General features: G+C 40.0%; 4 protein-coding genes and 1 long non-coding RNA gene across 12 annotated transcripts in view; 2 read left to right on the forward strand and 3 right to left on the reverse strand.

Moving 5' to 3' along the window:
- Positions 1 to 621: 621 nt before the first annotated feature.
- Positions 622 to 14,891, forward strand: dzip1 (DAZ interacting zinc finger protein 1). 6 transcript variants are annotated; one of them, XM_032506135.1, is made up of 19 exons: positions 622 to 772; positions 1,357 to 1,537; positions 1,734 to 2,318; positions 6,160 to 6,244; positions 7,141 to 7,256; positions 7,445 to 7,603; positions 7,722 to 7,859; positions 7,940 to 8,002; positions 8,663 to 8,791; positions 9,131 to 9,179; positions 9,262 to 9,312; positions 9,521 to 9,580; positions 9,966 to 10,141; positions 10,533 to 10,737; positions 11,023 to 11,191; positions 12,924 to 13,282; positions 13,362 to 13,483; positions 13,620 to 13,779; positions 14,293 to 14,891. In XM_032506135.1, the coding sequence occupies exons 3-19, from the start codon at positions 1,854 to 1,856 to the stop codon at positions 14,382 to 14,384; spliced, it is 2,598 nt and encodes an 865-aa protein (XP_032362026.1). In that variant the 5' UTR covers positions 622 to 772; positions 1,357 to 1,537; positions 1,734 to 1,853; the 3' UTR covers positions 14,385 to 14,891. The 6 variants fall into 6 exon arrangements, with proteins under 6 accessions (XP_032362026.1, XP_032362021.1, XP_032362023.1 ...); XM_032506130.1 differs by having other exon boundaries at positions 1,357 to 1,494; XM_032506132.1 differs by having other exon boundaries at positions 1,357 to 1,494; positions 6,205 to 6,244.
- A 131-nt stretch (positions 14,892 to 15,022) lies between these two features.
- On the reverse strand, positions 15,023 to 17,579 carry cldn10d (claudin 10d). Its single transcript, XM_032506191.1, has 5 exons — positions 16,987 to 17,579; positions 16,413 to 16,574; positions 16,248 to 16,329; positions 16,045 to 16,149; positions 15,023 to 15,782 (listed from the first exon to the last, which is right to left on the reverse strand). Exons 1-5 carry the CDS (start codon positions 17,216 to 17,218, stop codon positions 15,575 to 15,577), a joined length of 789 nt encoding a protein of 262 aa, XP_032362082.1. The 5' UTR covers positions 17,219 to 17,579; the 3' UTR covers positions 15,023 to 15,574.
- Positions 17,580 to 17,826: 247 nt separating this feature from the next.
- Positions 17,827 to 21,045, reverse strand: LOC116673850 (claudin-10-like). 3 transcript variants are annotated; one of them, XM_032506193.1, is made up of 7 exons: positions 20,792 to 21,045; positions 20,579 to 20,679; positions 19,286 to 19,422; positions 18,608 to 18,769; positions 18,413 to 18,500; positions 18,214 to 18,318; positions 17,827 to 18,048 (listed from the first exon to the last, which is right to left on the reverse strand). In XM_032506193.1, exons 2-7 carry the CDS (start codon positions 20,668 to 20,670, stop codon positions 17,976 to 17,978), a joined length of 657 nt encoding a protein of 218 aa, XP_032362084.1. In that variant the 5' UTR covers positions 20,671 to 20,679; positions 20,792 to 21,045; the 3' UTR covers positions 17,827 to 17,975. The 3 variants fall into 3 exon arrangements, with proteins under 3 accessions (XP_032362084.1, XP_032362086.1, XP_032362085.1); XM_032506195.1 differs by having other exon boundaries at positions 17,827 to 18,020; positions 20,579 to 21,044; XM_032506194.1 differs by having other exon boundaries at positions 17,827 to 18,023; positions 20,579 to 21,042.
- A 198-nt stretch (positions 21,046 to 21,243) lies between these two features.
- LOC116673844 (claudin-10-like) lies at positions 21,244 to 24,669 on the reverse strand. Its single transcript, XM_032506189.1, has 5 exons — positions 24,135 to 24,669; positions 23,873 to 24,034; positions 22,958 to 23,039; positions 22,720 to 22,833; positions 21,244 to 21,617 (listed from the first exon to the last, which is right to left on the reverse strand). The coding sequence occupies exons 1-5, from the start codon at positions 24,364 to 24,366 to the stop codon at positions 21,275 to 21,277; spliced, it is 933 nt and encodes a 310-aa protein (XP_032362080.1). The 5' UTR covers positions 24,367 to 24,669; the 3' UTR covers positions 21,244 to 21,274.
- Positions 23,949 to 26,375, forward strand: part of LOC116673860 (uncharacterized) — a 2,779-nt gene continuing 352 nt past the window's right edge. The window contains exons 1-2 of the long non-coding RNA XR_004327890.1: positions 23,949 to 24,047; positions 24,211 to 24,379. This is a non-coding gene — a long non-coding RNA (uncharacterized LOC116673860). The remainder of the gene's footprint in view (positions 24,048 to 24,210; positions 24,380 to 26,375) is intronic.

Below are 26,375 nucleotides of genomic sequence, written 5' to 3' on the forward strand. Positions count from 1 at the left end.
ACCGGAAATGAGGAGCATTGCCCTCAAAGTAATGGTTCGGCCCTGGTAAGGCTTCATGCACTACATTGAATTTGACGTTTCTTTTCAGAATGGTAGATGTGCTTCCAATTTGGAACGTTTTCACAGCTGCATATTAATAGTAAAAAAAAAAAGTTAAAATTACACCGTGATGGAATTTTATAATTTGAGCAGCAAACATGATTAAAAACCAGATTTGAAAAGAGAATATAACTAGATATATCATATGGCGTAGATTGTAAAATACTGTCTGAATGCAAAGTATGAAAATGTAACCACAGTATATAAATATCCCAAATTTATAGATATAGAAATGTAACAATTTATTTATACACAACTTATCATATATGCAAAATGTCAAATGACAAACGACAGATTCCGAAAATGGTAAAGCAATGCATGTAGTTGCCCAACAGAACATGTGTAAATGTCTGACACTATTTTCCCCCTTAGGTTATGATCTTAGCTGTTTTACTAAGAGGTATTTACAGATCTAAATTAAATTGTATTTTTTTTTTTTTTTTTACAAACATTACATATCTGTAAATGCCAGATTCATTGACAAAATTTCATTTGAAGGTGTCTACCGGAAGTTCAGTTATTCATTGCAGTGAGTATTATGGCGGTCTTTTTTTTTTTGTAAGCAGGGATTTAGGAATGTGGAGACCAGCAACTACGTCACCCTGAAATCGCCTGGGGCCCCGTTGCAAGAAAACTTGTCCAAAGGCTGTGAATTAGTAACACAAACCCTCCGGTAAGTTGTTTTAATGAAGTCTTTCAGTATTTTACAACATTTGAAATTCACAATTGTCAGTCATATGGAATACTGTTGTAGTCACGTTGTTTAAAGTTTTGCCCCCACACGTTGACAAAAATGTCCGTTAGCTAGCCATGCCAGTAAAGTTAACTTGAGAGGTCTGAATAAAAACGTTACCCGAACTATCTTTACATGACTGACAATTTGTGAACTGTTTTGGACCTAAAACGACATCTTAACCGCTGCTTAGACATGTTCAAGCATGTGTGCCATTGTTTAAGTCAAGCAAGGGTATAAAAAGCCTGCTCCAACATGAAGTGATTGTTTCGGAAACGTGATGCCGAGAGATTACCGTTAGCTGTATTTGCTGCTAACAAGGAAACCATTTTCGCTAAAACTCCTCGTGCTCATTTGCAGGTAAATTAGGTTGCGTTTGATTGGTTTGCTTACGTCGAGTGGGCCACTTTAAGATGCATTGCTGTCTTTCCCACAGGACGTAGTCCATCTCCCACACACTGTAGGGACACATTTGCTGATTGCATGCAATGTTTTGATAACATTTCTCTCCCCAGGGACGCTAGTCTCTGTCTCCATGGTAACGTGGCGGACGCCCAGCGTCGGCGTTGTCGCGTTGAGCTGCCTGCGAGGGGGCGGAAACGGAGAGGAACAACGGGTCTTCGATTTCTTTCTCTCCGTTAAGGCATAATCAGTCGAAGATGGTAAGCAGAGCACAGCTGCGTTCAGGACAGGACAGCATGATAGGTAGATGGAGATTGCCTCGACAGTGGTGGAATCTGTGCTCTGTTGTTTTACCTCAAAGCAGATGCTGCTGGCTGTCTTTTTTCTTTCTCTTTCTTTCTGTGATTGTGTAGCTTGTATATTTTATGCTCAATGTGAATTGTTGAAATTTGCACAATGTAAATGTGGATTTAAAACATCTCTTTGGTCTTTGTTTCAGCCATTTCACAACGGAGCATACTACCCCTACACCAGTGACACCCAGGGGACCCACTCATCAGCAGGGGTCCCATCCCTCCTGAATTCCCCACTCAGCCAGCACTCTCTACCTTCAACCAGCATGACTCCATCCAGCGGAGCCTCCACCATCCCTCCTTTCAAGTTCCGCCCGCGCAGGGAGAGCGTGGACTGGCGGCGAATTAATGCCGTGGACATAGACCTGGTGGTGAGCCAGCTGGATGTGGACGCCCTGCAGGAGCACATCAGCGGTGTTACATTCTGCAGCTTGGACGGGGAGCGATGTCAGCGGTGCCAGAGCCCTGTGGACCCAGCTCTGGTCAAGCTCTTGCAGCTGGCCCAACTCACAGTGGAGTGGCTCCTCCACTGCCAGGAATTTCTCACCCTCAACCTGCGTGCGGTGGAGGAGCGTCTGGCGGCCGCTGACAGGGACCGCGAGCAGCTGCTGGCTCAGCAGAAGAAGCTGGATGAGAAGGTGACGACACTAACTGCCGAGCTCAAGCAGAGGAGGAGGGTTATTCGCACCCAGCAGTCCATGCTCACGCCACGAATCAGCAGCAGCCACAAGGTACCGCTGACACGCTTAACGCTCACTCTCTGTGGGTATCCGTTCCCATTTGCATCTCAAGTATGTTTAGCAAGCCGACAGCTAGCTTCATCGCACCCCCACCCCCTTCGCTCCCCCTCTTTAGGGCCCCCAACACGGTCATCGTTCACAAGATCTATTCACAGCGCCGGCTTTGTGCATTTCACACTAGGGTTTGGAGGAAAAAAAGGAAATTGGTTGAAGGCTTGTATCAGTGCCTGACAATAAATTGGTCCTAAAATGGTTGTTATGCACTGTAAAAATCTGCTGTGGCAGCCTTGGTATGGACATAATAAGCTCTGTTTTGAGACTGGAAGAATAGGATTTAGCTGCAGAACAGATGGTGTCATTGGCAACAATACGCTTTTTCAATCCACTTAAAAAAGGGTGGCAACTGCAGTCATCAAGATGACCAGCTGACTCCCACTTCCCCCACCCTCACATGTCCTTGTAGAGCATTTTGTCCTCTTTAGTATTGTTGAAGACATGCATGTTTTAGATTCTGTTGGATCCCTCTGCCTGTAAATATTGTCTCTGTTAGGTAGCATACTTACCATTAGGTTATTTATACCCCAAATCAAAAATCTCCCTCTGTCCTTCCAGTTTATGGCTGCATCTGACCTAACCAAGCGGTTGCCAAGGCAACAGATATAGTGTTTCATGACAGCATGTGGTTGCTAGGTGTGCACCAGAAGCTCAGCTAACAGAGGTGGCTCAATAATTGATAGAGAGGTTTGTTCCCTTGAGGACCTTTGGCGTTTGTTGCTTGCCATGGCTCCACGTTTCTACCAAATACACACACAGGGCTCTAACTTAATTCCACTCTCAAATCCCACAGTTATTCCAAAACCTTTAAAGGTGCAATATGTAATACTGACAGCTAGTGTTTAAAATTGTTACTGCAGTACAAATTCAAAATACTGGAGAAAGTCGTCTCCCCCGCCCCCTCCTCCCCAGACTCGAAGTTCACTGAGGTTGCCAGGCTGAGACCGCAGCATCCACAACTACGTTGGTAGATACTTGTCTCCCATAGCCAGACATTACTCCACAGCACAGCGGAGTAGCTAACGTTAGATGCTGCTATGTGGACAGTCATAGAAGCAAGTGCTGACGCGCAGTTCTGTACCCAACTGACAGACACACGTTCTAGGCTTAGAATTACAGTAGGAACCACTAAAAACACAACCTCGCAGTCCTTTTTCACCCGACTGAAATACACACTTTATTGGCTTAGAATTACAGCAACAATCGCTAAACACGCTGTCCTCTCTTCCAAATTAACAGCCCCCGTCTCTTAGCATAAAATAACTCACCGCTGTCGGCTACGGCCGCTGAACACGCTGCACGTTGTAAACAGCCGTGGCCCGCTTGCCTGGTCCTCCAGGAATGTTAGCAGTTAGCAGGGTTAGCATGGCGGCGTTAGCCAGGACCAGTCGGGATCACTTTGGCTGCTGCTACTGGCTGTGTCTAAATTGTTTTTACACGAATGTTGAAATTACATAAAATGCCCATCCCTAGTAGCCGTGATAAATGAACCCAAAGCTAATGTTTACCTGTTCAGGAGGAAATTAGCCAACTCAGCATCCTTTTGGGCTTTAAACTGTCTCAATCTTTCAAATAGATCTCCAGTATTTACCCGGGGTTTGTAACATCTCTGGTCACACAACTGTTAGAAACATGCTGTTTTTTAGTTTGGGTAGAATCTATCTCCGGTGATCCTGTTAGTTTGTTTGCTGCTTTTATGGCTGTTCTAATGTCACAGCTGTAACGCGCTGGGTAATTATGTTTTTACAGGTATATATCTTGCAACCTCGGCCTGGCTGTCAAACTGGGCGGTTGGTAACACACAGGCCAAAACACAAACAGACATTCCGTCCCAGAATGGAAATTTCAAAAGGAGAAAATACTGACATAAGCATTGTTGTCAGAGAAGATAGTATTTCAACTAAGCATGTTTCCTAATATCTGGTGATGCATTGGGGTCATTTTTGGATTTATTACAGTAAATATATTACATATTGGACCTTTAATTTAATTCTATCACTTATTATATATATATATATACATACATTTATTGTAGCGGCACGCTTCTTTTCCGTGTCATGTGGCAGCCGATATCTTGGCAGCCGTATGTTGTGACAAGATATCAGTAGCAGCAGGTTTAACATTGAATGAAGTCACAGCCACAATGAGCGGCAGAGTTAAATGTAGAATGCGTGTGTGTGTCTGTGTCTGTGTGTGGCATAGACACCATCTAGTCTAGTTGTTAAGTGTTAGTGAGCTGGAGTGTGGTGATGCCTGCCGCAGGGAGCAAATCAACATCACTCACGCTATCTGTCTGTTGAAAAACACGAGCCTGAACTCAGCGGACGCTCCTGTTTGGAGCGTAATCTCAGCGTCAAACTGGGCTTTGTCTGAAACCTCATTTGCTACTCCCTATACAATAGGCACCCAGTAGTTTACAAGATTTTGGACTATAAAACGTGACACCTTGCATTGTGGGATTATTAGCAGAAAGTAGTGAACATACTATAGACACTACTTCTTTGTTACATTCTCGGAATTAAGACAAAATATAGTGCATTGATTTCCCGCGGAAAGTTCAGACACTAAAATAAAAAAGGCAGTGTGCTTTATAGTAACAATTAGTTGATTGTCGGAAGAAAAAACATCAACTAATTTGATGGTAATTGATTAACAGTTCCGTCTCCTCTAATGTGAAGATTTGCAGCCTTTCCTTGTCTGTCATTAGAGTGAAGTTTGGAAGTTTTCATGGGAACTATGATGGATGTTTTTGGATTTTTAAAGACCAAACAATTAATCAATTAATTAAGAAAATCTGCAGCCTGACTACGCTGGCTCACTGTGACAGTAGTATCCATCCATTGAATAATACATTTCACATTTATAGAAAACTATACAAAACACAAATACAGAAACAATTAGCAAAAGAAACGCCTCATAATTTATGTGCATGTTTTCTTTTTCCATATTTGCAGCAAATATTGTGATGCTGCTTATGTGTTGTCAAACTGATCATTGTATTTCTCTGTGTGTTTTATTTCTTTGCAGTTTTCTTTTCTAAATGCTGTGCATGTGTTGTTGAGTTGGTGATGTTTTGTGTTTTGTCCATTTGTGTGTGCTTTCTTTAGTTGCAGGGTGTTGTGCTCTAAATAATAGGCCTGTAAAATCGCAATCTCAATTCACCCTGTTCACGATTTAATTTTAAAATAACTTTTTAAAATTTTGTTTGATTCTCATTAGATTTTACGAGCCGACTGCATCACGAACACTACTACTTTCTAACAGACTGTATAAAATAGGTTTTAAGGTGCTGCACTGCTCTCCCTTCTCTTCATTGAAGCCTCTATGTTTACAGGCTCGTGGTGATGTGCTATAGGTGTTAAAAAACATCTGTTTGGTACTGCCAATTTGTTTTGTTTTGTCATGGTTCATGTGTGCGATAAACATTACACTTCATGAGAAATACATTGTGGCAGAGAATCGTGATATCAATTCTAAGCAAAAAAAATCTGTATTTCTCCCCCGAATCATAACTAAATAGAGAGGGATTTCGGAAACAACCCTGACTTAAGTGATTGTCTTTTGATTTGTGAACCAGTTGTTGAAGTTCAACAAACAATGTTAAACATATGTTACTGAAAATGTCGTATCACCATCAAATTCAGACCAACGTCTCCCTGATACTTCATCTAAACTGTCCTTTCAGTGTTACTCCAGTGTTTGTTGCTTGAGATTACTCTCATTTTGAAAAATGCACAAGGGGATATATTAATGCCTGTATTGTCTTTGTTTCTTTTAGTGTCCACATTGTGAGAAATCCTTCCTCAATTCCTCGTTTCTCCAGAATCACATGCAGCGCCGCCACCCTGACGAGTATGAGATTGGTAAGTCAGCCAGTAATGAAGGTTTGCTGAGCTGTTTAGAAGAGGGGCAGAGAGAGAGAGAGATTGAGTGATAATACTTAAGTATGCGGTATTTAAGGATGGAGTCCTGTAGGGCTGTACTCAGGGTCTAAAATAAGCACCGTCAACCAGGCAAATGCTGGTAAAATGTGCATGTGGCTGCTAGATTTGCATCACTCATCCAAAAAACTATGGTAATCTATTGAATGGCTGGTCCAATTTGAACATTTGCTCTCCATTTGTCTGTTAAACGAAAAAGTACATTTTGAACCATGAACCTAATTTTGCCAATTAAATCGGATTAAGCTTTTTAATACACATATTTGACTATTCTGTCTTTTTTTCAGCAATGCTTGAACTGTCAGATTTTCCTGCCAAGGGTTCAACGATAAGTTAACAAGCCAAGTTAGCCCTCTGAGCTAATGTGTCCCATTTTTGACAGCAAGAGTCTAAAGCTTCACTTCTTCCATTTTTACCCGTCACAATAATAGCGCAGCTTAAATTAACTCAGAGCATTTCATTAACAGGCAACTCCATAACATAGCTTACACTACGCTAACAATATTTTTCCCAACACTAGAAACAAAAAACAGAGACAATATTGTATGACGGTGGTGTGAGCTGTAAATTCAGAAATTTTTTTTATTTAGGAAAACAAAAAGCACGCTCACTCTGCAGCTACTTGTGGGAACAGAAATGCACAGAGGAGTAACTTCAGCTGCACACTGACTGACCAAAAAAAAACAGACCGCTCAACACGACAAATCTCAGTCGACTGATGGATCCTGACTAATGATTTAGCACTAGAGTTTTTGCAGGTTCCTTCACATTGTATCATTACGTACAACATCTTGTTTATTTCTCTTACCTTATGTCAGAGTTACGGTCAGATGGTGAGAAGAAATCTCAGATTGAAAGCCTTAAATTGGAGATCAAGAGTCTGAAGGAGCAGATTGTTCAGCAGCAACAGGACTTGCAAGCCAAAACAGCTCAGGTAGGAAAACCAGACCATTGTGACAGAGCTGAACCAATTGGTCAGTGAATTGGGCAGTTGGTTACATGCCTGATTTTTGAATAACCCTAAAAATGAAACTTAAAAAGAATATTTAAGTTTCTACTTTTATACCAATCATTTGTGCGTTTGTAGTGACAACGCTCTTTTCTATTTTGTTGTGATTCCAGGAAAAAGAACAGCAGTCCATGCACAGGGACTTGCTGAGAGAATTGGACCGTTTTAAGGCTGAGGAGATGGCACGCATGGACAGAAAGATAGAAGACAGCAGAGATGGCATGCGCAGGGAGATGGAGTTTCTTTACACCCGGAATGTTCAAGCTCTCAATGTATGAAAATGATATCTGGGTAATCCCATTAGCAGCTTCTTTATTTCATATTCATTTGGTCTTTGGGATATCTTCTATTCTTTTTTAAAAACTATTTCACATGTAATTTTATTTATAGGAAGCAAATCAGAATCAGACAGCCAGGCATGAAAAACCAGCCATCCCTGTTCAATCGCAGCCCGAGAGAGATCTGGACAACTATAAAGAGATGCAGATACAAGCCATGCAGAAGCTGGAACATCAAATGAAGAAACAGGTTAGTGTAGAGAAGAGATATTGTTTTCAAACCTAAAAGTGAATTAAGTTATTTTAAGTACAAAAAATATTATCTTCTAGGACAAAAAGTGGGCCTCCAGGCTGCAGGAAATAAAGGCCCAACACGAGTCTGAAAAGAATCAGGTATGTTTTTAGAGATGTTCCGATACTATTTCTTGCTTTCTGATACAAGTACCGATCCGATACCATGGTGTCATTTATTGTATTATGTTTTAACATCTGTATACTACTATCCCTGTATGGATGTGATATGATTTGTATCTTTGTTGTACAGCCTTACTTTTTGTGAAACAAACAATGCAATTTCTTTTATGATCCAGTTTGACAGTTAGTCATAATGGGAAAAAGAGCAAGCTACTTTTGAAGTAGTTTTTTCTTTTAGGCTAAATTAGGTATGGTACCAATACCAGCATTTTAGGCAGTATTGGAGATTTTTCCAATACTTGTATTAGTAACATTTCCATATGTTTTACTACAGTAGTTTACATGTCATTTAGCTGACGCTTTTATCCAAAGTAACTTACAATTGCTATATATATCAGAGGCCACACACCGCTGGAGCAACATGGGGTTAGGTGTCTTACTCAGGGATACATTGCTCAATGTATCACAGCCCAAAGACATAGTATGTCATATCCACTGTGCCATCACCACCCCATTATTATTTGGCATATAATGCCATTAAAACTAGTACTCTATGAGTGAAATATTTAACAAGCTTTAGTTTAGCTTCTGACATGTGTTAAAATGTGGAAAATGCATCTTCTTCCTGTCATCTTCCAGTTGCTGAACGAGTTGAGCAGAATGCAGTCGTCTGTGTCGGAGCACCAAGAGAGCAGCCACAGGCTGCAGCAGGAGATGGGCAGGAGGCTGCAGGAGAAGGAGCAAACCATCCGGGCTCAGAGGGAGCAGGTTAGCACTGACTCCCACTCACACAGCCATCACCGCCCAGTGTGATTATGTCTGGAGAGGAAATGAGGCGGACGGTCAGCCCTTGTTGAGGATATCCTGTATTTGCTTCATGGGCTCAGATTGTGTTGTATTGAGACATGATGATACTGTACATTTGACGGGAACCATAGTGCACAGGAAGCTGATACTTTTCCTTTTCCTGTTACATAATTTCCCATGGTTACTAGTGGTAACAACAAGTCTGGTGTAAAACTACAGATTCCAGAATTCTGGGGGCAGCAGACACAACAATGACAAAAAATGACCAGATATAACATGTCCTCATTTTTCTTTCACCAGATAAGGAATATTTCCTCAAATCCACCCACCAAAATAGTGGAAGTACCAGGTAAGGATTTTCCTTGGTTTTCACTGAAGGAAAACTGCGTGTATGAGCTTAATACATTCATCGCATTCTCTCTGTTTTTCAGTCATCGCCAGTGCACCAGCTCCGGAGCCTAAACCAAAAAGAGTTGTACTTGGTAAGTTAGTAAAAAGCAGAATATAAAAACATTGTCACCCCACAGAGGCTGAGCATGTGCTTTCATGCATGAAGGATTTACATTTCAGTAAGTACACTGAATAAAGCAGTGCTGTCACCACATTAGGACCCCTCCTCTCTTTTTAACACATATTTTCTCTGACTCCCTGACTTTCAATGACCATTGACCTCATGTGCTGTCCAATTAGAGGAGCCAGTCTCTGCTCTTAAGCTGGATCCTATACAGGAGCTGTCAGAGGAGGAGAAAGGTAAAACAGGAAATAAAACCAACCGAGCCAGTCGACTGCATGCTGTCTGCATTGATGCATCAGTCTGTGTCGGGACTAAGGTCATCTCTGTCCACACTTTTTGGAAAGCAAGCTGATTGCCTGTGAACTTCGTTGCCGCCTGCCATGTCAGCATTGCTGTTCATTTCATCCATTCGTCATCTTGTTGCAAATAAACTTGTAGGCATTCTCTTCTTGTGCCTGCCCCATTGCAGTCACATCCATCTACCCAACTAAACCTTTGGCATTGTGCTTGCAGTGAAAGTTGGCAAATGCATGTTCTTTTTTTCTTCTTTATGCCTCTGTTGCCTATAATTGGAGCCTTATCATCCTTAAATGGCTGATTTATGTGAGATTTATTTTACAGACTCAAGCAGCTTCTCTGAGAGGAGGCCAGTGGAGAAGAAGCCTGAGCCTGTACCAGAGAAGAAGCACAGGATGACCACCAGTGCTCTAAAAAGGAACCCTAACATTAAGAAAGAGATGCGGCCAGATCTTGAGCAGGCTGTTATTGAGAAGCTGGAGAACCTGGGAGTCAAGCCTGTAAGTTCACACTTTTCAAGTAAGGTTCAGCCTAACCCCGAAATTCCACCAGCCGCAGATGCGCCGCATGCCAGTTTTGTTCCGTCAGCCGCCATGCATCATACCACACCGGGAGCATCCGAGCAAAGCGTTTTGCCTGCCCAACTCGAGCCCGAGTCCTTCCGCTCCTTTTAACGCCCCACCACTCGCATCAAAAATATACCTGGTGCATATTTTTAGAGAAACGCTTTTCGCACACTTCTGGGACAATTGTCGACAACTTCTGGGAGAGCCTGGTGGAAATTATGAATAAGAACCATTGTACAACATACAGAAAAAAAATACTCTTAAATGTTCTTTTACTGAACGTGTTTTGTAGCTATTGCTCATAATGTCCTCTATCTCTTCTCAGGATCAGAGTGGTCTAAAGGACAAAGAGCTCGCCTCCATCCTGGCCAAGGTGCATTCGAAGCGGCAGAGCATTGCAAAGGGGATGCCTGAGTACTGGCGCCATCGAGAGGAGATAGCCAGCACTTTAGAGCGGAAGCTGGGCGGTCAGAGGAGAGGCAGCGACCCTGCTCCTGAGTCACAAGCCAGATCCAGACAATCGGTTCAAGGTGAGTCATCAAAAAGCCTCTTAGCACATGAGATCGTCTCGCTTAGTTCTTACTCTGCCCGCAGGCCAACAATAACCACACTGTATGCACTACTTTGTGCAAGGTTGTTGTCATCCACTTTTGCATTACCGGCTTGTAATTGGTTCTGACTGCGGGAGCATCCAACACTATCCGTCTAATCTGGGAAAGCTTGTTTGCCGCCACATTAGCAGATTTAAGCTCTGACACAGTCAGTGACGGATTCTCTAATTGTGTTTATATTATCCGGGTTATTTCTGCGTGCAGTGTTGCAGATCCGCCCTCGATCCAGTAGCCTGCCCTCCAGAGCAACCCAGGTGGTGTCTGGATCTGCAGTCAAACAGCCCAAGACCCCCCAGCCGGCACCAAGGATCAAGGCCAACACCCAACCCAAGACATCTACACCCAAGGCCGCTCTGAGGACCTTCACATCCAAGTAATGAACAAACTGTGTATAATATGTGGTTTATTGTTGTTCTCTATAAATGTCTCATTGGTGTTGACATGTGTCAATAATCATAAGGATTGAATGACAATACATTACATATACTAGAGGCTGTCAAAGTTATTACTCAAAGGTCCGTATCTGATTTTTATTCAAGGTCCGGGAAACAATTGGAATTACAAAAAAACATTTAATCAATTCGCTTTTAGCTTTTAAGCAACATGCATTGAAGTTGAGTACTCGGTTTTCCTGTTCAACATTTATACCAATACCAGTACCTGGAATTTGGTGCTGCTATTCATTGGTACCTTTTTTAGGTTGCCTACTCATTTAGTAATAACAAAAAATGTGTTTCAGTTGTAAAAACAAGTTAAACCTATTATTCCTATTTAAATTACAACATTTTACATACCACACAAAATAAACTTTGCAATTATCCCTCTTTACATGCGTGCCAAACCCTGGAATCCGTGATCCGTACTACATTTGGTTACATTAAAAACTGTATAATCAACGTCACTAACAAGTTATTGATCAATAGAAAAATAATCTTAAAATGGAAGACGTATAAAACTCATAAGGATTTATCGTTTTTCTGGACTTTGAGAAGCCCTGACCTATACCAAAGATGCAACCCAAAACCATTTTTTGTATTTGGCACCGTTGCAACAAAGTGGATTGCATCTGAGGTTGTACCAAACAAGTTAAGATAGAGCTTTTTGATATTTAAAGCAGGAGCACAGTCTACATTCATTTTTATTTAAAATGACGCTGACATGCACACACATGGTCCATTCATGCCACCTGGGAATATCAGGGACTGCCCCCATGATTACGTTGTTTTTTTCAGACTGCCAGCGTTCACATAGTCAGGATGCGTGTTTTTTTCTGTTATATTGGAGTTTGGTTTCCAACTTGTTGCATTACTGCCACCAACTGTTGGGCGTAGCCTAGCACATCAAGTGTGTGAAACATGGAGGCCACAATAACAAAGGACACCCCAAAGCTCTTCAATTACGCATTACTTTCCTCGTTACAGTTTGTACAAGAGCTGAAAACATAGGCCTACTTGACTTGAATTGGTTTACTTGTTACTGGCAATGAATGATCGTTGGCTGTGCTTCTGTCCGTCAGTTGTCAACGCGTCATCGACTTGGAAACTCTTTTAGCAAATCATAGCCCCAGTTTCCCACTTCTGATTCCACGTGAAAAAATGGAAAAAATGTTTTTACAATGCCCATGAACACACGGTCGGTATTATGCTGAACAGGAACCGTTAGTTGGATTTGTTAAGGTGTTTACTTCAGCAAAATGCTTTTTCCAAGATGGAAGTATTGCAGTGACTTATGGATGCAACATGTAAAGTGACTATATTCATACAGTATGTCATACAGCTCTGCAACAATGTTTTGATTGAAGTTGAGTTAGTATGAACAAAGTGGTGAGTTTAGTGGTAAACTAGCTAGTTATTGTTAACACTCAAACTTAGAATCAAACCTGTGTGACGCTGGTGCAACAGATTAAAAATGCTTTTTTTTGGAAATAAAAAAAATATTAAGATATCAATTATATAATATAATAAAAGTGTGTAGATGACATTTGTTGCCATTTGCTGGTTATGAATTAGGTATGACAGTGTTTTAAATAGTTAATATTTTATATAGCTTTAAGAAAAACAAATGTTAAACAATTAGCAAAAAAAACTGTTTCTGTGATTCTTTAGGACCCCTCCTTTCAGTTCAGATGAAGAATCTGAAGAAGAGGACACAGATATGGAGGAGGAACCGCTCCAAAAACAGCAGAGGGTCAAATCACCACAGCCCAGACTAAACCAGGTCCAAATCAGAGCAAGCAAAGCCAGTCCGGTCCAAGCTAGGCCGGCTCCAGCCAGCCACTCATTCTCCTCCAATCCCCAGCAGCCCAGGGGGCCAGTGGGCAGTGTGACCAGGACTACAGTCACAAAGATAGAGAGTGATGAGGAGGAGTGGTCAGAGGTCAGCGAGCTGCAGGAGATTGACCAAAAGCGTCTCCAGACTTACAAAGACCAGAACGGCAACGTGGATAAGAGAAACTTTGGCATAGGTAAGTTTTCCATTCTGGAGCAATGTGTTAACGTAACACAGTTGTGTTTTGAAGTGTATAAATTGTCTCTTTCTCCTAGAGAACAAAATCAATGACCTAGCCAGAAAAATGGAGAAGCAGTTTGCAGAGAGATCTATAAAGAAACCAGCAGGGGGCGTCAGCATCTTACCAGAGAGGAAGGACGAGGTTCAGGAACTCACGGTGAGATTCACTCTGTGATGGAACCTCAGTCCAAAACTGTACAAAATTGCTATCTCATTTGATATTATGCGTCGGCCTCGTGCAGGTCGTACTGCAAGGTTAAGTGTTTGAATAATCTTTCTGTATGTGGTGACAGTACACCGATCTAGAGGAGAGCAGTGAGTGGGTGGTCTCCTCCTTAGAGGACAAACCGGAGATGTTGAAGCCAGCTCAGAGCTCTGGACCAGTGAGGAAGAGCCTGGAATCACCCAGCACCAGTGTCTGGGGAACCTCCACAGGAAGGGGTCCCAAATCAGGTCAGTTCCAGAAATAACTTCAATATAGGAGGACCTGTGGAAGTATTCGTCCTTTATTTTGTGGCCATAAATCACTGCAATGCTCTACCCGACATACCTTATTACATGTACAAATCCTCTTTATGCTTGACAAAAAAACTAGGTGCGTGTGTGTGGAGAGGTTAGAATAACCTTGTTGAGAAAGGGTGGGGGAGACTGGCTTTAGGAATGTGTTTGTAAAATTGTATGTCCAGATGTTTTGTACTCCACTTGCAATGAATATTTATTGTTTTCCCTACCTGCTCAGGGATTACTGGTGTAAAATAGCAATTGTGCTACAACCTGGTACAATGCGTCTCTCCTTGTTCTTATATAAGGTTAATGTTTAACTGTGCATTGTCCCTGTTTAAATAAAATGACATTACATATACAGTACATAGATGGGGTTTTATAATAAGTTGCAGTGATTGTTTTAGACTTGTCCTGTCTGTAAAGCAGTAGAGTTAACACAGCTGTCTGTGTTTTGTCCTGCAGGTCTGACTGAAGCGGGAACAGGAAGCACCCTAAAGAGCAGCCTTTGCTCTCTCAGTGACATCAGCGACTCCGAGGATATAAGCAATAAATAACAATAAACACTACAGCGGATCAGGTGATGTAGCTCTACGCCAAGCACAGACACAAGAGACCTCAGTCAACTCTTCTGACACCTACAGTCCATGCCAAATAGCCATATTTCATACTGTTATTATAGGGAAGCTATGATCAAGAAAGCAATACTTAACAAAGGGACTTTGGATTCAGACATTTGTATAGAAAAGAAGACCATCAAATAAATGTGTTAAAGATAAATGAGATTACAACATTGATCAATTTTTCTTTTTCCGTCTAACCTAATGCCTTGTGCCAATTCTTTGCTTGCCTTAGTTTATACTATTTTTAGTGTTTAGCTCTAAATAGTCTTTTTTCTGTTTGGTATATTCACTAAATTATAACCCATACCCCAAATGAGATGTTGTATGTAATTTTTGTACATCAAATTTTATAATGCTTTCATGTGTTAAATGAAGCAATGAGATGGAATTTTGTATAGCAAGTATTTATACAAGCAATAAAAGATTTCTTTGTGGAATACATACTTGAACTTAATTTTTACATTAAACGATATGGGCACATGCCATTTTTCTTTCTCCAAACAGGCAGAATAACCAAAACTGATTTATTTCGAATTTGTTTTTTCATTGTCTTCACACTTTAATAAGATAATTCACATTCCCAGTTATGCAAGACTTCTTATACATAAGTTTTAATATTAGGTAAATAAATACTAATTCATATTACATGCAGTGATGCCACCTAGCTGGAAGATGGTGCATTATGAGCAATAATTCTGCTTTGTACTGAACCTTTCAGTCTGGTTCAAAAGAACAAAGCAGGCAGATAGATAAGAAAGACTCAAAGGTGCTCCTTGATGAAAGACAAAAACCGTCAAAAAAACAACAACAAAGAGTTTAACCTGAGCCAGACCAACAACAAATACAGAAATCATATCACATCCATACAGGGATAGTAGTATACGGTTGTTAAAATATATGACACGCTGGTATCAGATCAGTACTCTATATCGGTCAGTACTCATGTTAAGGTATCAGAATCAGTATTGGGAAGCAAAAAATGGTATCGACCCATCTCTAAAGGAAATTTTCGACTTTTGTTTGTGCTTGCCATGAGTTTGATTAGAAGATTGATTCCAGTCATAGACACAAGTAGATTTTCAAATCTTTAAAGTAACTTTACTAGCTCAGAAGTCCCCTCTGGCTCAGACAAAGCTGTCCCTGTTGAAGGTGACGCTGGCTTTCCTTGTTGCACTGGTTGCAATGCTCGCTTGGCTCTTCCTGCCTTCATAAAACATCGGCGGCACAAGAGTCACTCTGGAAGCCGTGGCCGGCAGCATGTAGGTCCGTCTTGTCTGGGCAGAGGCGTAAGTGGCTGCTCTACGTGACCTTGCTGTAGAACTGTTGACATTACTGAAATAAAAAAATACATGGTGAAGCTATTCTCAATTGTTCTACTCATTTTAAAACAAAATACTTTTTTTGCTTTGATATGGTAAGCAACACAGCTAGTCATGGTCATAAATATAATGCCTTCATGTGTTAAATGAAGCAATGAGACGGGATTTTGTATAGCAAGTATTTATACAAGCAATACAAGATTTCTTTGTGGAATCTTTAAGATTAAAGAGGAAATACAACAGTTTAAGTAAAAATATAGAGGTCCTATATTCACCTTGATGGTAGACCTTTTCCAGACAAGTAAGACAACACTGTCCCTCCAGAGAGGAGAAGGATGGAGCCACCCCAGCCAATGAAAATTGCAGCTCCAAGTTCAAATCTGAATAGCAAATAAGAAGATTTATGGTTAGTATTTCTGCACTTCTTTTTCCCTATTTTTAATTGTTATAAAAATCATACTCCTTCAAAAGTACTCACTTCTGTGGTAAGTAATTTGGATCCAAGAATTCTGTTATGATTTGGTTGGCCCACCATGAGTAGGTGATCATACCACAGAATCCTATCACAAAATACATAACTTTTAACATCATGAGTCCATAATTGTCAAGTTTAATACTCAGAAACAACAAAGATGTTGCTTACCTGAAACCAGGTAGGTTATACCGCCTGCAAAGGTCACCCTCGTATTGGTAATCTCTGATCCGCCTATTTTAGTGCATTTCATCCCTATGAGTGTGAGGACGCCTCCGAAGAAACCAGTGATAACGGTGCAGACAGCGAGCGCTCGGCAGGCGTGTAGGAACACTGAAAGAAAACCGGTGAAACAAATGTTGCTTAAAAGTTTTAAAATAAGTGAGCCAGATGAGTAATAAATGTACCATTAGTGCATTTAAAGCACTTTACCCTAAGGAACATCTGTTTATTACTGCAGTGTGATCTAAAAACAAAATGGTTGTCAAAGCAAAACCTTTCAGTGGAGCCAAATACACCAAGGGACTGTATGCAAATTATATATATATGTATTACTTTGAAATAATGGAGTGGAAGAAAATAGTTTTTTCATAAGTCAAGGGGAGGGGATATATGTATACTGTATATAATTTTAAAATGTAGCCCCTCTCCCACCCCAGTAGTACTGTTACAGTCCCTAAATCTTTTCAACTGTTTTTAAGCTTGATAAACAACGTGAGTCATGTTAGTTTTCTGAGTATCCTACCAGGCAGGGCCAGCATGGAAGGGTATTCCTTACAGTCGGACATCCCCGTGGTGTCTGAGACGCAGTCCTTCCACAGGTTGTAGTAGAAGTTGGTGGTGGTGAGCACGACATTGCTCACCTCGGAGAAAGTCCAGTACTCTGTGGGAAGGGTGGAACACACCAGGATCCAGCCAAACAGGCAGGACACAAAGCAGCCAATCTCCATGTACATCACCACCATCCTGTACTCCATGGTGAGTGCTGGTCCTCAAGTAGTAGAGATTAAAAAGTCTCAAGATGTGTTAAATATAGAGAGTCCTGTCCGAGTTTGAACAATTTCCCACAGTGGAAAACTGGACTGAGCTCTTCCTCTGTGATCGCTGATGTGTCAGACCAGCAGTGTTTTTTCACCTTATCTTTTAGATGGTTTTGCCTTGTAAGCATCCTTCAGGTTCCCCGCACTCAGGCAGAAGGTGTGAAGGATTACGTTAGAACATTGCCGTTAACTCTTGTGATTTTGGCTTTGTCATTATCACAAATCAACCATTTGATTTGTTTCTTGAAATGCATTTTCTTCTTTTCTATCTCTATATATAAATGGGCTTTGAATGAGCAAATATGTATTGCTTTTGTTTGCACAATAGTCACACACTTTACATTATCTGCTGGGCCAGAGAAAACCAAGTCTCTCAGTATTGTTTCTGGTAATTTGGAAATTTTATAAGGAGGTAGGAAGGTTGCGTTCTACAATCCTGGAACAGATTAGACATAGTTTTTTAAGCATATTCTAATAAAATTTACAGTCAATATTATCTTTAAAGTGACAGTTCATTTTTGACAGAACAAGAGATTAGATAATGGTACATGTATATATATTCTTTATTGATTAATTGCTGGGTGAGCTGGACAATTGAAATGAATCTAAAGCGTTGCATAACCACAACTAAAGCCATCTTGTAGGGAGAAGCCGTTCTCAGGTCATTTGACAGTCTTGATCGTCCACAGATGTGTTATTTTTCTTCTACTTTTCCCTTAAAAATGGAACCATGGGATATCTGCTGCAGAGAGTGAGAGTATTGTATCCTGCCAGAAACAACAGCAACATTATACATCAGTGAGTACTTGGTAAATTAATTCTATTTCAGATTTCTGGAAAAGTTTGAAATAGCAACTACTATAGTTTCACATTTGCAGGCTCTTTGTAGGAAGGAGATTTTTTTTTGTTGAATGTAAAGTAAGTTAACAAACCTTGGGTGGTTAACTCTGCATACAGTTGCACCGTGAATTGTACAGCCAAGTAGAATGAGTAAACTCCCTACCAGGCCAAGGTATAGAGGGAGTCCAATTTCATATCTTAGGAGAGTTAATTAAGTAACAGTTAAACTTGGCCAATATCTTGTTTACTCACATTTCCATGTTAATGAGGGTGATTCAAAGGCCACATTACCTCATTTTTGATGGATCTGCTTTGCTGTGTAAAAACTCAGCAACCACTCTGTTTATGTATAAACAGTAACCAGCCATGTCTGATGTGCCTGCACGACGGACACATGGGAGAAAAAACAAGAAAGAACCAGTGATGTTCCGAGAAGCTGCTTTCACAACAGCTGAGGCTTTGTGAAGGCAAACAAATCATACTCACAGCCGACCAGGTGGAAAGCAGACGCTGTTATTAGCATCCTGTCGTAACTGCTCTGGTCTCCACCGGTGTGTGTGCACTCAATCCCGTAACATGTGAGCACTGTGCCAATGAAGCCGAGGCAAAGGCCAATCATCAGGAGCCCCCTGACTGCCCGGATGTATGCTAAAAACACACTTCTGGGTCATGCATTCACTTATTCATTTATGTATTTTACATTATATGAGCACTGTGTTAAAAAGACTCAAACAATAATATTTAATTGCAATAACAATATAATCATCTCTTCAGTCAAATTGGAAAAAAATGTATTTATTACTTTTTTAAAAGAAATTAAAGTTTAGAATGAATTCCAGGATACATCTTTTCCCAGATAATACAATAAGAGAAGTACACACCCTATGACGTAAACTACGCCTCTTTATTATTACAAAACATTTTTTCTAACTGTATCCACCATCGTCATTTGTGTGTCTGTGAGCAAGTGCCAACAACTTAAATTTACATAATAAAAATATATATAGTCTGACCAATAATCACTTACATAATTACAATGTTGGCATATCTAAACCAAATCAACACTGACCAGTCTTAAAATCTTAGCTAAGAAACGACAATTATTAAAAATAATTGACAATTAGACAATTATGTAATAATTGTTACAGGCCTAAATGTACCAACTTTTGACCGTCCACAACACTTGGAAGTCTACACAGTTCACCAGAGCCGTGGAGTCTTCATAGCAGTCCCTCCACAGGTCAGACCAGTACCAAGCTGTCACTACAGTGGAGCACCCTGGACCCCCCAGCTGGGCCACCCTCCAGTGAGAAAAAATATAAAATAAATAAACCGTTTGGCACTTATTAACATATTAAGTCCACAGTCTTGTTTGCACTGCATTCCCTAATCCCATCCCTTCTCTCATTTTGCCCTCCTACACCTTTTTGCCTGCCACCAGCAATGAGCAGATAAGAGTAGGATTGCCACAACGACAAGGATACATTGTGAGTATGTCAAACAGAAATCTTTCAGCACGTTAAAATGGCAGTCCAGTGATTTTATATTGCACTTCTGCAAAAGTTGGGAGACTCACAATAGACAGATGAAAGCAGCCAAGGCGGAGATATTCTGACCGAAACACTCAATACTACATTTTTCATAATGCAACTTAATAGCTAATTTGATTAGAACCGCCATGCCTTCTAAATGGCCTGCTGTTTTAAACTCCACGCTGCCAGTTCGTAACACAGGTATTCTGTAAAATAAATGTAAGAATCAAGCTCAGCTGGAGCATCATTTATCAAGCTCGCTTTGTACATGTATTAAACCAATGCTGGGGCTGGGCACTATGGCCCAAATCTATTATACTTATACACAGTAGGTGATTTTTTTCTGATATTTCTGTATGCTCCTTTATGAATTAAATAAATGACAAATGAAAAGTAATGAGGATTTTTATTTTTTAAGGATAAGAACGTAAGGTGTCACCTAAATAATGTAAACATTGTGATAATTCAGTATGGCTGCTGGTTTTTCGACATATTGATAGAACCAATACAGGAAAATGTATACAAAAGAAATTTTTATTTTAATATATATATATCGTCATATTGCCCAACCCTAATCATTGCCGAAGTTGCCAAAAGTTGTTTTAAATTGACGCCACAACAAAACAAAATTGTATCACATGCAAATGAATTAACATTTATCATTTATTATTATGCAATCTTGTATTAGGAAACAGAAAATAAGAGAGACACACTGACACTCTGATCATGCACATTTACACAAACAGGTTGCCAGTTCAGCTAAATTCACTTTGGATGACACATGTTTTATGTTAGCAATCAGGTTAATAGTTTTTTTTTTTACATTTGCAGGGTTCTTATATTGTTTTTATTCAAGCTATTATCTAGGGCTGAAGGCAATCAAATTAATTATTCTATTTGTTTCTTCATACTCTTATTTGCCTACCTCCAGTGGTCCATGGCAAGGGTGCAAGCCACAAAGCCCCAGCCCACTATGCAGAGCAGCAGGCCCAGGATCTGAGCCAGTGTCCTACACATCTCTCCAGTCTGGTAAAAAGAGAGCCTTTACGTACTAAGTCCAAACAGTAACTAAGATGACATTGTAGAAGATGAAAAGTAGAGCCAATAGTGCTAAATGCCAAGGTATTAAATTCCTTACTATCTTATGAAGGTATAAGTCCGCTAATAATTCAAGAAAAGAAAAGAAAAGAAAAGCCACAAGGGCTTTGCTTCAGATGTAAAACTGTAGATCCAATCTTCTTACAACTGGCTGTGTTTTTGTGAAGGTTTAAAAACCAGAAAAGCAGACACTGTTTACTGTCAACCAGACCTAATAAGCCTGGCGGAGTTGCTCTTTGGTGTTTGAACGTCTACATAAAGGCCGCCAATTTGATCAGACATGGATGTGCCTCAGTTATAATGAATATATATATATTGTTCCTGAATGTAAAACATTATAGATGACAAACATGATCAGGCAGCAAACTGTCTACTAATCACTTCAGTGAAAAAAAGATTTGTAAGATTTGATATCTATTTATAGAACAAAACACATATTGCTAAATTTGCTTTTACCACCGATTTATACATTGAATAGAAAAGCATCAGATCATGAGTCCGTCACATTATGACTCACATTTATTCAAATATAAGATTTTTTAAAGAACCGTTTAGTCTTAATACTCGAGCTGCCTGACATAGTTGGCCCCGTTAGTGACTCTGATCCCGCCTCGGATCCTGACCTCCACATTGCAGAGCGGGTGGTTTGCCCAGTCTGGGATGACTGCCTTGACTTGGCTGTGCGTCCAGATTTGGATGTGCGTTCTAAACTTGAGGAAGTTCCAGACAGGTCTGACTGCTTAGACTTAGGCGAAAACTCTGACTCTGAGGCCACTTTGGTCTTGAATGTGATCTTGGACACTGTGGACAGAGGTGAGGTGGGCTTGTTTTGCTCGAGGTCTGGTAGTGGCTGGACATTTATTTCCCTGGAGAGAGAAACACATTATCGTCAAACATTACAGGGCTGCTGGATCCCTCTTACTTATATTCTCACCATGCTCCATGTATGCTGTAACCGAGATTTTTCAAAATACTGAGGCCAGGATTGTAAGTTCTCCCAATGCACCTAATGTTTTTCAAATCATTTATTTGTTCAGTCAACTATTCAAGTATGTTTTTGGCGTTTTCCCAACATAAAGAATGCGGTTTATTGCCCCCTCCACACATCATTCAGATCAAAACACTGCTGCCTTACAGATCTCCCCCAGGTTGCTAAAGCCCCCAAAATCCCAGACAACCGCTTAGTAAATCCCCCCCAAAAAACTAATGACATGCCTTGTGTCCTCTATGGTAGCTGTGGCTTTACATGCATGCAAAACCTGCGTTACAGCTATTGCATTTACAGTATACTTAATAGCTCTCCAGAACCAATCAAATGTATCAGCTGATTAGTAGTTGCCTTCACTAAGAAATAATCTAGCTGAGGAAGAGTAGCAGAGGATTTTACTCACTATAAGCAGTTTAAATTAATAAATATATTAGGACAAAATGCTTATTTACTTTTTCCCATCAGATGAAAAGATCAACACTCTCATACCTAAAAAAAAAATAAAAAATAAAAAAAAAACTTCCAAGCCTGGCTCTGCCCAAATGTAACACAGTCCACCTATCAGCACCTTTTAAAGTCACTAATGATCATGTCTTATGTTTATTTAATGTACACAAAAACTGAAGGGTAAAAAACATAATTTTCTTTGTGGAGACTCCAGAATTAGTGAGATGTAGAGGTGCTTGTAGGTTTAGCCGTTTCCCCCCGGTTGACAATCTTTCTGCCAAGGTATGCTAATTCACTTATGGCTTATTTACACCAATGGCTTTAGGGTTGTACTACAAGGTGAGGGGGAGCGTACCCACAGTGTTTATCTGCACACCCTCACCTTTCACCTGCTCTGTACAGCCTTATGCATTTTGAAAAATGAGTCATTTTACTTAAGCACATAGGTATTTATTAAGGAAGTGAGTTTATTTGGTTACTTCACCTGACATGTTGCAACAACATGTACAGTACAAGTGCGTGTGTGTACTCACGTTTCCTCTTCTCCGCAGAACGGCGCACACACTGACCACACATAGAAGAAACCACCAGTCATGTGAAAGGCCGAGCCGACCCAGCCGAGGAACAACGGGGTGCCAAGGTCATATCTGTCAGTGTTAAAACAGATATTTCTTTAGGATTGATGTTTTAATCTGATTGATTATAATGATTAATGTTTTGTTTTTCTTGCTCAAACAGAATATATAGTTACATTTGAGGCTGTTAACTTACTTTAGTCCATCAAAGTTAAGACTGAAGTATTCAAATGAGACATAATGTGCATAAACAGCATACCCACATGTGGACAGCAAACCTGATGAGAAATCATGTTGAGTGTTAAGTTCAGAAAATACTGTTTACTATGCAATGTTGCCTTTAGTAAGAGAAAAAGACATCAGTGTTTCCCAACATGAGGGTGGAACGCCCAAACAGTTTACAAGAGAAATATGAGGAGGTCACAAAATTATTACCAAATTTTTTAAATAAAAAAAATACTTATTAATTCAATTAATTAATTCAATTCATTTGTCTTTTTTATTTTTATTGCTGGACAAAATTAACTCTCCAGGTCTCTAAAATATAAAATATTCAAGTAAAACAATGGGGGGAAATTTCTTTGTTTTTAGGGGCTCACAAACAAAAATATAGGAAAACACTAATCTATCTCATGATATTACAATTACAAATTAAGTTTAAAGAACAAATGCCAACAAAATTCAAATCCAGAAACGCTTAAGAGAAATCTTGCACTACTGCATATTTGTTGATTTCCTATCCTTTAATGTCAAGTTTTTTGTTGTTTTTTCAGAGGATTAGGCATTTGTGGATTTGGATCATTAAGCCAAATGCTACATAAGAAATCCCAACATTATCACAAACAAAATGCTGACATGCATATATTTAGCAAATATGATTTTTACCATGTTCACCACATTATTTTGGTGCAGGCGTTAACTCTTGCTAATAAGCTAAACACAATGAGGGAAATGTCATTCATTTTGCAGGTCATAAACCAAAATATTGGACAGTTTGATTTGATCTTATAATGACGCTATAAATTAAGTTACATTGCATTTTGCTAAAGGCACACTGACACATGCACAGCTTGTACATACATCTGCTGCTATCAATTAATCTAGAAATTACCGCTGATTATGTGGCACCATCCGCTGGCGCAAATCTTCTTGTACTTTGACCGGTCTTTTCCCCCAATGAAGGTGCACTCCATGCCCATCATACCAAGCACAAACCCCAGCACGCCGAGGGAAAGAGCTGCCATCAGCAGGCCTCGTACTATCTGGATGTGACCTGGAGTCACACAGTAACACGCAAATAGAGATTAATGACTAGTTTAGATGTGAGTGGAGACACTAGGTTTGTTAGATAGGGTGGACAATGTATTACCTACCCTCCACAGACCAGAGCACAGGGTAGTCGTAACAGTTACTGATATTGATTGAGTCCGTAACACAGGATCTCCACAGGTTGGACCAGTACCATCTCACCTTGACGACGGCGGAGCCCCCCATGCCCCCAATGGTGCTGATCTTCCAGCCCTCCATGGCCATGGTGCAGGCAACAAAGATCCAGCCAACAACGATCATCAGGAAACCCCAGATCTGGACCACACGGATCTGCATCTCCCGGCTTCTTGTGAGTTGTTCTGCTATCTAGATTTAAGATCCAAGGAAGCTCTTGCAATAGGTTATTTCCAAAAAATTCTATTTCTGATCATCGATTACTCATCCACAATTAAAATTGTGATACCCTTTTTTGTGTTTTATCTTTAAATGGCAGCCTGTTGCTTATGCAGAAGACATGTACATCCTGAGCTGGACTACTTAATTCAAATTCTTACAGATACACATCAGGGGTGTGCTGTTGTTTCAGGTAGTAATTTACATGTGGGTGAGAGACAACAGTTGCTCAGGTTCCCATGGGCCACAGTTGAGAGTTGTTAAATCTGGACTGAGAGTGCTCACCTAAGCACTTATCTGAAATTACCAAAGCAGCTTCATGCCCCCATCGAAAGTTCCCTTATTTGCAGACACAGTTTAAAAGAAAGATCTGTTTACTGCATCAGCATAATGTACCCCATAATATAGCCAAATTGATATATCCTGAAAATTTGAAACTTTAAAAAAAAAATCGGGGGACTCAACAGACAGATGGTCAAAATGAATTGCAGAGGCCGAGATAGCCTGACTTTTAGTCCCTAGTTGTTAGGTACAGTTAAAAAAACACTGGATCCTACATTTCTCACAATTCCATTCAGTATCAGGCTTTCTTTAGCAAGCCCAAACCGAGACACCATGACACATCAGGGTTATTTTTCTCAGACTTTAAAGTCACAGTAAAAGGTAAGTTAGCCTGTCTTTAGCTTCAGTAATCTGACATATACTGTGAAACAAAATATGTGGACAGGGTTAGTTACACAAGGGTTTTAAATCAAACCTTTAAAATGTGATTGGATCACTGAAAAGTGGCCGTGGCTTTACAGAGCAATGCAGAGCTGCAATGAGTTAGGGAGACATGCAAATAAAAGTTTTGACTTCCATACACACTTTTCCTGCTGTATTCCTGTTAGCTACGGTCAGGTGTGGTTTATATGATGGATGTTGCCCTAAATCACATTTGATTTGATACATTTATGTAAATGCCTTCAAGTTCAAGATGGGTCATCAAAAGCATTAATGTTCTACAGGAAGAGAGATGAGAATATAAAGATATGTTTGATATAAAAGTACTGTTGGCATATAATAAGAGATAACTTAACAATTAAAGGGAGACAGAATTAGAACTTGTCATGTCATTGTCTCTTTAAAAAGCTTCCTTCAGAGCCACGAAACATTATATAACTATTTTGAAAGAGTGAATTGTACTTTTGTGTGAAGTAAACTGATATCTCTTTGTAAAATGGTGGAGTGGCCCTTGATAACAATCTAGACCATTTTAAATTAAATAATACATCACAAATATCTCTGAATTTACATGTAAATATTACATCCTCTTTTTCTCTAATTTTAGCATATATATCTATATATATAGATATATATCACATTGCATGAGATTTGACCAAAAACAAAGTACATTTCTGCACTAGTGACCTTTACATGTTCCATGAAATATGTAACGGCACAATGACCTAAGCTGCTTAAAGCATCATTCTCCACTTTGCCTCAGGCTGTAAGCTGCTAGTTATTAATCATTTTACCAAGACCTCACTGTGCTGTGGGTCTCATAATTACAGCATACTGTCTTTGTGCTGTTGTAATTAGTTAATATAATGAGCAAAATCTGAGGTAATGAGAGTTATGGGGAGTGATGATTGTTCTGCGGGGATGAAAGAGCTCCTCTTTGTTTCAGAGTCCTCTCGGCTTATGACAAAGTTATTGGTTGTGGTGGGGAGATATTGGAAACAGTGGACCGCTGGGTAGCCTTAATGTGTTTGGTGCGGGTGGCTTTAATTAGCTTTAATTAGCATGACACTGAAAGAAAAAAGAACAAAATGAACAAAGGAATGCTTATGTGACCTAAGCTGAAGCTGCAGCAAATAACAAGTTATTATTTCTCAAAGGACACAATTCTAACTATTACATATTGAGTGTGTGTGTGTGTGGTGTGTGTGTGTGTATATATATATATATAT

Source organism: Etheostoma spectabile, chromosome 24 (assembly GCF_008692095.1).
Source record: "Etheostoma spectabile isolate EspeVRDwgs_2016 chromosome 24, UIUC_Espe_1.0, whole genome shotgun sequence".
Classification (NCBI taxonomy): Eukaryota; Metazoa; Chordata; class Actinopteri; order Perciformes; family Percidae; genus Etheostoma; species Etheostoma spectabile.